Here is a 10,579-nt window from a genome sequence, read left to right on the forward strand (position 1 = left end):
ACAATGAAACATGTATAGTTTGAAGTTGGTGTCAAAAATAAATTTTCGCTTCTTTAAAATCACTTGGGACACGTCTGAAACAATATCGTAAATTCTAAAATAGAAAACAAAGTCTTACAAACTACTTTCTTCTTTTTAGTATTTAAAATATCATTTGGTTTGGTTCTTGAAAACCTAAGTAAATAATGAAAACATACAAAAAGTTTATCTTTCACTTAGACACACTTAAAAATATATTGAAAGATTATTATAAGATTAATTTTCTAAAAATAAAGATCAAAAGTGAAATGATTATCAAAGTAACATTTTTTGTTAATTATTTCTTTAAATTAGAAATATGTTAAAAGACGTAAATATCAATAAACACGAATTAATGGGAAAACCATCGAATTTAAACATACTTTTTAAATAAGAGTATCATTTTAGGTTCAGTGTTTTTTAATGTTTTTTTTTTCTTAATTTACTATGCGAATATGTTTTTACAATCTACATCCCTGAGTATACATATCTTAACAATTTGAGAGTTATGCATCGACATCGGAGTCCTCTTCAAGTTTCGAAAAAAGAGATGACATACCATCCAAAATATTCACTATTTTATTATGAGAAAGCAATTGCAATATACATCACTGCTGCCTTGGGATCAAGGCTAGATAAATAGAATGTTGCACAAAGCTTTCAACTACATTTCTTAGATTTATAGCTGAAGCTTATACCTCTTGTAATATTAATAAATAGGAATATTAATTAATTCCCATTAAACTTGTAGCCCAAGAGGAGAAGTATCCAACCCTTTGGTTTCCATGCCATCTTTAACTTCATCAACGGCTTCTTTCTTGTAAATATACATACTTGACACCCAAAGAAACACACCCAAATTGAGTGTTGATATGACCAAAAGAAACCCGTAGTAGTAATCCAAATGAGAGTCATTCAAGTTGTTACCAATCCAACTCTTCCCGCTGTTTTCGCCTGTGACTTTATCGACCACTGTGACGAGAAAGCTATTTAAAAAGTTTCCAACACCAATCCCGCTGGTGAAGAATGTAGTTCCAAGGCTTTGCATATGTTCGGGGGACTGGTCATAGAAGAACTCGAGCAACCCAATTGCGTTGAAAACGTCAGCAATGCCGAGAAGAATGTATTGTGGTAACAACCAAAGAATGCTCATAGGGACTACTTCTTTTGGCTGCACAATGTGGTTTGTTCGGATTACGTGCATCCTTCGAACTTCGACAGCATACGCAATGGCAATGGCTATGATTTGGATGACGAAACCGACGCCTAATCTCTGGAGCAGAGTGATTCCTCTAGGGTTTCCAGTTTTTTGACGCATGAAGGGGACAAAGTAGCGGTCGTACATTGGGACAGAGATGAGCATGGAGAGCGTCACAAAGCTCCCGAGGGAGGCTGCTGGGATTTGGAAGCCATGGGAAAGGGTTCGGTTTAGAGTGGTGCCTTGTTTGACAAAGAGTGTGTTGATTTGGGCCCAAATGGTGCTTGGAACAAGGGTGGCTAGCCATATTATGATCATACCTAAAACAAGCTTGGTTCCTTCCACTTGAGTCACTGTGCATGAAGGCCTCGACGAATTTGTGCCATCTTTTATTGCAGCTTTGTCCAAGAACCTGAGAACCAACAAGTTTGATGGGTGAATTTTAACTTTAAACATAACAATCTAATTATATCTTCCAAACTTAAAAGGTTTAGATCCCAAAATTTTAAGCAAATGTGTTGTTAGTTTGTACGTTTTCAAAATATATTTTTTTAGTCTTAAATTGTTTTTTTTTAAAAAAAGAATATGGAGAATTAGTAGGTGTAGGTGGATCTCCACCCACGTAGTGGACACCCCTTAACACTCTCATCATTCCCGTTTTATTAATATATGAAAAAAGATACATGAGAAGCAAGAAAACCCCACAAAAACAGACAAAGAGCTAGAGGCAAGTCCAATAAGCACGAGAAATTAAAAAGTGCTAAGTTTAAGAGCAATAGAACTAGCTCTAGTTTGAAAAATGCAATGATCTAGTAGTCTTCAATTTTTTAAACATCGATTATTTTTTTTTTTTAGCTTTCAAGATTTAACTTTATAATATTCAAATTTTTAAAAACACGTTTGAAGGTTCCTAAAATATATATATATATATATATATATATATATATATATATATATATATGTATGTATGTATGTATATGTATGACATTTTAGCAAAAATAAACAAATCTAGCTAGCAAACAAATTAAACACTAAACCAAACAACAAATCACTCTCAGAGCTAGCACTAAAACAAAACATCAAGGTTTTAGCAAAAATAAAATCTTAGAACTAACGCAAGGCAGTCATACATATTGTCAAAACTAAGGCTGTACAAAATTCAGAGACCTATCTTTTTATCTCTAAAAGGAATATTAATTTCATATATCACATGTTCAAGTTTTCAACGGATAAAAATTAGAACCTCAAATTTTAATATAATTCAGTTGGTAAATTGGGTAACTAATACAAGAAGAAAATGAATATTTCCATGAAAAGACCATACCATAACTACTTATTTTACCAAAATAAGCCTAGTCCAATTATTTGGGGGGAAAAAGCTTGTGGGACACATGTGCTCTTTAAATGATATACAAATAAAGTAACAAAAGTAACATAAATAAGAAAAGCATGTAGAACCCCACTTAACAAAAAAGTGGTAGCATCCATATAACTTGTACCTACTCCTCTCACACAAAAGTCACAAACATAAATTTTATGAATAACTTTTCTTATTCATTTTAAGTTAACGGTACCAAATGATAAATCAAATCATCAACTTTCACTATGTTAACGTGTATATTACTTATTTACTTATATTTAGATAGATTTCTTGTTAGTACCATTTTTTCATCTTGAAAACATTTTTTAAGCATCATACTTTGTTGATAAGTGTATGAGAAGACATAGACAAAAGCAACAAAATTACACATGAATATATAGAAAGTAAACGTTTGAAGCCATTGAAGAAGAATTGTATTTGTAGTTCTTAATCAACTTTGATCTAGAGGAACAAAGACTAGAAGTAACTATAAATATCTTCCCAAATATATATGTAAACTTACTAGGAGTACTTTACCCATTTTTTCTTTCGAAACAATTATAAAGTATTTAGCTCAACACGTGGAAATAAAAGATTGAACCTCTAATCATGGTTCCTTGAGAATGTATATATTCATTAAAATAATTAAGCTAATTAAGACTACTTTAGTTACTCTACTTTTGACTTTAGTTAGCTAGTTTGGTCTTAATGTAGTTGTTCATTTTGAGTAAGAATACATTCAACATTAATTTATTTTGGTCCTTGTAATTTTAACTGTAATAACCTTTCTAAAATTACAAGAACTAAAACGAATGCATGAGAAACAAAATAAATTAAAGGTAAAAGTTAAATAAATTGAAATGAAACAAATAAAAAAAAGTACATGTATAGAAAAGAATATGGTTTAAAACTAGTAAAGTATGATGTTTAAATTTTGGAGTAATTGGAGAAGAAAAGGCAAAACCTATGGTTATGAAAGATCAGAGAATGATGTTGGAGTGTTGGAGATGGCATTATGGAAAGGGAAATAGTTGGGGATCATTGAATGTGGGTTTATTGGCGTGCCCACCATGATGGTGCGCACTTACCGAAGGTGGGAAAAGAGAGAAATTAAACTTGAAACTAAAACGGGTGGTTTGAGGGTGTGGGGCGGCACAAGGGGGGCTGAACGATCTATACATATCACTTGCTATATTGTTGCTTTCTTACGAACCCCACTTGGAATTATATGTGAATGTGACCATTCACAAAGCATATATGATTATTTTCTTCAGGGGAGTAATTAAAAAAGATTCATATCATTTCCTAAACACACATAAACTTTCCTTCTCTCAAGTGACTTTATTCACTAGAGCCTTTCGAAAAATTTCTCGAGGGGCTATTGTTTATGATATGTGGCTAATAGTGGCTTCACTGTTGCTTTTAATTGTATATGTGTAAAACCTCCTAACTTTGCTTTTGGGTTCAATATAAATACCTCATACTGCTAAAGATGTGCCATCTTGTACTTACGTAACTTGGATTATTTTCTATTTTTTTATTGATATTTATTTTTCTCTTGTATTTCCAACAATTATTCCTTCTTAAATAAAACACAATTGAATGAACTCACTTGAACAGAATATTGTTATTAATCCATATACTACCAACCACAATATATAGAAGCTTGCTATTATTGTGGCTAAACTTTTCTCTTCAAGGAGGTGACCAACACAATAATCATGTTTCAGTATTGAGTTATTGAGAATGATATACCTTCTTTCTCTCATTATTCTAGTACTCGAGTTTTCAATGTCATGATTGTACTATACTAGAGTCTTTTGACTCTTATATACCAATTGTTAAGGGACAACTTCATAGCGATATAGTTGTCCACCATGAATCAACTCTAATATCTTTAGATTTTGAGTCAACTCAAATGTTGTATATATGTTAAATCAAATCGAAATATTATACCTTTTATATGTATAATATGAATATTCTCTTTTCCTAATCATCAATCTTATAGAAAGGTTAATGTTGGTAGGAGTAAGTGAAAGTCAGCTAGGGTAATTAAACTGTGAGTAGGTGTTATTAATTATTAAGAATGAAGAGGCACTAATTTTTTAAAGAAAATTGCTTTAAGTATGCTTAAAAAAAATCAAGATAAAAATATACCTTTAATTAATTAGTAATTTACTTTAAAGGTTGTCCCGATAAATCTAAACGATCTTTTGATTTCATATTATAACCATTATTGTTTTCTTAAATTCAACGTATTGGTTAGAAAGGTTTGAATTTCTATTTTTAAATTTTCTATTAAACAAGCTCATAAAAAGTTTGATCTAGTTATACTCAATTTTGTCAATATCATTGAAGGATGATTTATTTGATTTTTTGAAACTTAATGTAATAATTTTTGTATTTTTTTTTTTGATGTCGTTATTTAGTTAGCATGGTCATTTGGTCATGTCTACATCACAAAGGGACCCCTTTAACTATTGATGTAGGATCATCCAACAATCTCTTTCTTTAACATCAGCCTGTTTCTCTAGGCCTCACCCCATTTGTTATTATTCAAAATTTGATATGACTTCTTAGAGTGCCATTTAAGGTGTACCTAAAGGTCTCTCTCTCAAATTTATAGACCAACATTATCCTCTACTCATCCCACAAAATAAATCAACCAACTCTCCAACTTTCAACAACTTGTGAGGAAAAATATATATAAGTCCAAAGTTTAAAAAAAAATTAAAAATAAAGAAAGAACTTCCATATTTTATTATTGTCTGGAAAAAAATCTTATTGTTTTTTTTTTATTTTTTAAAATTAAACTTGTTTCTAATTTCATATATTTCTTAAATACGATAGTTGAATTTTAAACGTTTAAGTTAAATCGTAAAAAAAATAAAATTTTAAAAATTACTTATAAATTTTCAAAATTTGACATAATTTATATTAAATTTGATAAAAAGGAGATGGTAAAAGAAAAACAAGAAGTTTATATAAACTTAATTTACAAAAAACAGGAAAAAGAAAACACATCATCATTATCAAGGAGGACATTAATTGTTTGAATTTTTGAAAACAAAATGATCAATTTGATACATTTTCTCATTTTAACAGTGGTTAAGGAATCTTAGAATATATCTAAAATAATGTTGACTTTGGCCTATAGTATATAATACTTTAGGGACTACTTTCATTTATTATGAATCTTTCCCATAGAGTAGCACTATTATTCAAGAATATAATATATGATGTGAAGTCTAAGAAAAACATTAAATAAACAGTATAGTTTGTAATATTTCCACAGGAATGTAGAGTACTAAAGTTTTGTGGAAGGAGATTAAATACAAAGAGAGAGAGAGAGAGAGAAATTAGGTATTTAATTAATAAATGTAAGGTCTTCCTAAACATGGTGGGTTAATAGAAAGATTTCTTTTCCCAACAAGTTAGGAGGGAAGTACATTATTCAAAGATATGATATGTGGATGAAAATTTTAGTGTATTATATAACAAAAGGAAGAGTTTCTCCTGCTCATTTCAAAACTATGTTAGTTTATTTAATTAAGAATGATATGTTTGTTCTAACACATGATAAAATAATTATTTATGAAAAAAATTTAAATGTATAAACTATGAAGTCTTATAAGGGTGTGTTTGGATTATCTTTTAAAATGTCTAATTTCAAAAAAAAAAATTAATTTTAAAAAAGTTGAGGTTGTTTGGTAACTTTTCAAAATGCATTTTTAAAAGTGAATTTTTAAAGAAAATAATAATCAGAACTAGAGTGTGAGAAACTTCTAAACAAAATTAAGTAGGTAAAAACTTATAAAAAAAATCTAACCATAAATTTTAAACTCATTTTAAAGAGAGTGTTTAAATAAAAACTATATCTTTAAAAAACAATTTTTTTTTTCTAAATTAAACACCTCTAAACTTATTGTGGATAATATAAATTTACCTAAAAATTGAGTGGGTTAGGACGAGGGGTGAAGTTGTGACTTCTAAAACTCCCTAAAACCATGAAGTTTTCTGCTTACCTGTAAACTTCATGAAATTACGAAGTTTGACGAGTTGTGAATTATGTGACATATGAGCTAATAAAATATAAAACTGATGTTTCTAGAATTGGTCCACAACTCTTTTTTTTTTTTTTTCTTCTTTTTTTTTACAGTCCTTAATTTTATTTTTTACATAAAAACATATATTTTTTTTAAATTCTAATAAAATATACATTATAACACTCAAGCAATCATAACTAATCAAGAATATGCCCAAATAGTTTGATTTTCTACTCTACATTTTCCTTTGAAAAAGAAGAGCAATAAAAAAAAAATCTAAAATAAAAACAATATTAAAAAGGAAAAAACAATAATAGCATGTTTAGCAAAGCAAAAGAGTAGAGAGTTGAACTAAAAACATAAATGAAAAAAAAAAAAGGAAATTTACCTGAAAATAGGAGTGTGCTGGACATGCCTTTTACCGGCGCCGGCACCGTAACCGGAGTAACTCTGCAATTCCACCTCATAAAGCTCACTCGGGCTGGCCGGAAGCTCAAGCTTCCGGTTACGAAACGCAGTGACCGGCACCCGAATCAAGTCCCTAGCTGGACTCCGAGATTTTCTAACCTTATGCCTATAAATAGGAGTTCCCAAATAGAAGATGAAGAGGGAAAACAGAAGGCCAACAGTCGGAATCCCGTAGCCAAGGCCCCATCCGAGATTTTCTTGGATGTAGACGAGGCCGAGGGTGGCAAAAAGAGCGCCCAAGAATGAGCTGAACATCCACCAGTTGAAGAAAGAGACTTTCATCTGCTTCTCGGTGGGGTTGAAGTCGTCGAATTGGTCAGCACCGAAGGTCGAGATGTTCGGTTTCGTGCCTCCAGCACCTAGGGCGATGGTGTAGAGAGATACGTAGAAGAAGGTTATTTGTGAACGTGTGGCTTTGCTGCATACGCCATTGTTGCACGTTGGTTTAAAGGTTTTTACTGATACCGCCATTGTTAGAAACACCATTCCCTGTTGTTCCCCGAAAGAGAAGAAGAAAACAGTGGTCAACCTACTAAGAAAAATTATTTTTTTAGAAGAAATAATTCATAATCTAGCTATAATTTGGGTGCTCGCATACTTTAAAAGGTTAAAATACAATTTTCGTTTTTTACATAACCCTTGTGAAAAAGTTACCAACTTCTGATCTCAAATTTTATATTTGTAACCATTTAACTCTTGGTTATAGGAAGTAATCAACCTTTGTAATTATTTTAGATCCTGTTGGATAATGATTTGGTACTTTTGTTTTTCCTTCTTTTTATTTTTTTTATTTTTAAATTAAACCTACAAACATCCTTCTACTTCTAAATGCTTTATTTTGTTATCTTCTTTTTGCTCATATTTTCAACAAACAAGCTAAGTCAAGATTTGAAAAACTAAAAGAAGGAAACTATTTACGTAGACCATGTTTTAAATTCTGTTTTTGTTTTTGTTTTGGTATTTGATTAAGAATTTATTGGCAATTCTAATTACTATTGAGAAAAAAAAAAAAAAAAAGACCAAATTATGGTAAGATAACGACATGAACTAAACTTAATTTTCAAAACTAAAAAACGAAATGCTTACTTGACCTTAATTTTCTATTCTCATTCTAAAACCAAATTTGAAAATGCACAGAACTAAACTCTTATAATATTAAAATGGACTGAATTATTGTTTATGTAAAAATTGTGTCCGAGTAACGTTTAGCTTTGGGGCAACACAAAGGTCAAGAATATATGTACAATAACCGAATATTATGTAAGTTTTTATAATTTTGCACATACAATTGGTTGGTATCATGGTGTTAATTTCTGCTTAATTAGTGGACCATATACCATAATAGCATTACCACGACTTATGGATGATAGAGGGAGATAGGGGATAATATAATGCTCTTCAGAATTACATTAAAAACCAACTATATGGAAATGATTAAAACATGGAAGAAAACCATATTAATTTACTAAAGACATCCAAGTGGGGTTTGTGGCAGAATTTGGAGAACAAGTGAGATCAGCTTCTTTTCGTCACTTAGCATATTAGGAGAATATGCATAGATATAAACCCAAAGTCAAAATATTAGTTCGGATCCGATAATCATTGTATTTATATATGTTTAGTTTTCGAGAAAATTAAGCTTATATTTGGATATGTCCTCGATTTATATACAACAATCGTGTTCAAAAGAGAGAAAAAAAAAAAGAAAAAAAAAACAACTTTTCAGAAAGCAAACAAAGGAGTAGAAGCAGGGTATGTAAATTTTATTTTTAAACATTAAATAAATTAAATAATTATCCAACAAGACCTATAAACATTAATTTTTGTCCATAAATTCATTTTATTTTTTATTTTTTCTATTTTTATCACATTTTTCTTTTCTCGCAAAAAATTAAATATTAAAAATTATCTGATCCATGGGTGAATTAACATGTCATACCCAAAAGAAGTTTATTTCATTTTTGTTTCACCTTCACCCTCCATGCACACACTTTAAGCAAGACCGATCCTTCCACTATAGTCACACCTGAGGTGTGACCAACCCAGCTATTTCTTCACTTCTTTATTTTCGTTCTTAAGATAAACATTATAGAAGTTCGATGATTGATTTTCGCTTTAATATCATATAAAATCGCACGAAACAAGAAGAGAGAGAAAAGAGCTTTAGAGGTTTACCATGACATAGATGACAGAGGAAAAGGTGAAAGTCCAAAAACGACCAAGGAAAGAATCAGCTATATAAGCACCAAAGATGGGAGTTAGCCAAACGGATCCTGACCAATTATTTACATTTCTAACCGAAGAAACCGTGTCTTCATGAAGTTGAGTTGTCAGATAATTCACTAAATTCGAAGCTATACCATAAAATGCCATCCTTTCGAACGCTTCATATCCTGAAAAGAAATATCCCAATTGGTTCACAAAAGAGAATAATTCCGTTAAGAACACGAAACATGTCTCGCATAAGCTAAATAAGAGAAACCAAAAAATGAGTTGTCGAAGAAATACACATACCTACAAGAAAAGCACAAGCTTTCCATTTGCCAGTCTTGGAAGCAAGAACTGGCTGGCCACGAAGGTCCACAGTCCCATCTTGGGTTAAATCTTTGGTCTCCATTAGAGAAACTAGCTTACAATGAGACGGTTAGTTTTTGAGAAATTTAAGGAAGAAGGAGAATGGAAGAGAAGAGAAGAGAAGAAGGAAGTTGTTGAAGGTGGTCTCAATGATGTGTAAAAAAATGGCTATAAATAAGCTAGCAAGAACATAATAATAAATAAGGTGCTACAGGAATATATATACACACGTATTGAGAGTAGTTGACAACTATGCGTGTTCGTGAGGAGATTGTTATTAGTGGTGTAGTTTGGTTTATGTGGAGTTAGAATCTTAGGGACCCCCTTGCAAAACTTAGACTCAAAAATATGTGGGGCTAAATTATTAAACCGACTTTTATTTAGTCCATATAAATAAATAGTGATGCGACTACAAGAGAAGCTAGTTGTTATTATTAAAGAGATAATTATTTTTATCAATCAATCCAAATATAGTTTAATAGATGATAAAAATATAAATTAACATTTCAAAAATTGATAATTTTATACTATTATTCAGTGATGATGGAGAAAGAAAAAACCATCTATCCTACCTTAGTGGCCAAATTCAATCAGGGTGTTTCAAGGGAGGGAGTGAAAGAGACGAAAGAAAGTTAAAATTTGTTAAAATGGGGTCATATTGATGTTGACTTGTTTGAACATTTGAAAAGTCTTTTTTTGTGTTTGATAAGCGAATTTAAATGGCGCGTTTTATAAATCTCGTCAATTTTATAGTTTTAAGTTTTTATTTTCGAGCAGATTTGAAGAAGGTGAATAATTTGGTTTGCAAATATCTTTCTGTTGCATATACAAGAGCATACAAAATTCACATTTATAACATCAACTGTCTCAAATCAAACACATGTTTGGTTAAGAAGATTCGTTTGATTGGCAATT

At 30.7% G+C, this 10,579-nt stretch overlaps 1 protein-coding gene across 1 annotated transcript; it reads right to left on the bottom strand.

The window, feature by feature from the left end:
- Positions 1–574: 574 nt before the first annotated feature.
- Positions 575–9,926, bottom strand: LOC103496730 (protein NRT1/ PTR FAMILY 5.1). The gene is made up of 4 exons (XM_008458706.3): positions 9,605–9,926; positions 9,266–9,483; positions 7,011–7,579; positions 575–1,628 (listed from the first exon to the last, which is right to left on the bottom strand). The coding sequence occupies exons 1-4, from the start codon at positions 9,705–9,707 to the stop codon at positions 758–760; spliced, it is 1,761 nt and encodes a 586-aa protein (XP_008456928.2). The 5' UTR covers positions 9,708–9,926; the 3' UTR covers positions 575–757.
- Positions 9,927–10,579: the final 653 nt, after the last annotated feature.

Source organism: Cucumis melo, chromosome 10 (assembly GCF_025177605.1).
Source record: "Cucumis melo cultivar AY chromosome 10, USDA_Cmelo_AY_1.0, whole genome shotgun sequence".
NCBI lineage: Eukaryota > Viridiplantae > Streptophyta > Magnoliopsida > Cucurbitales > Cucurbitaceae > Cucumis > Cucumis melo.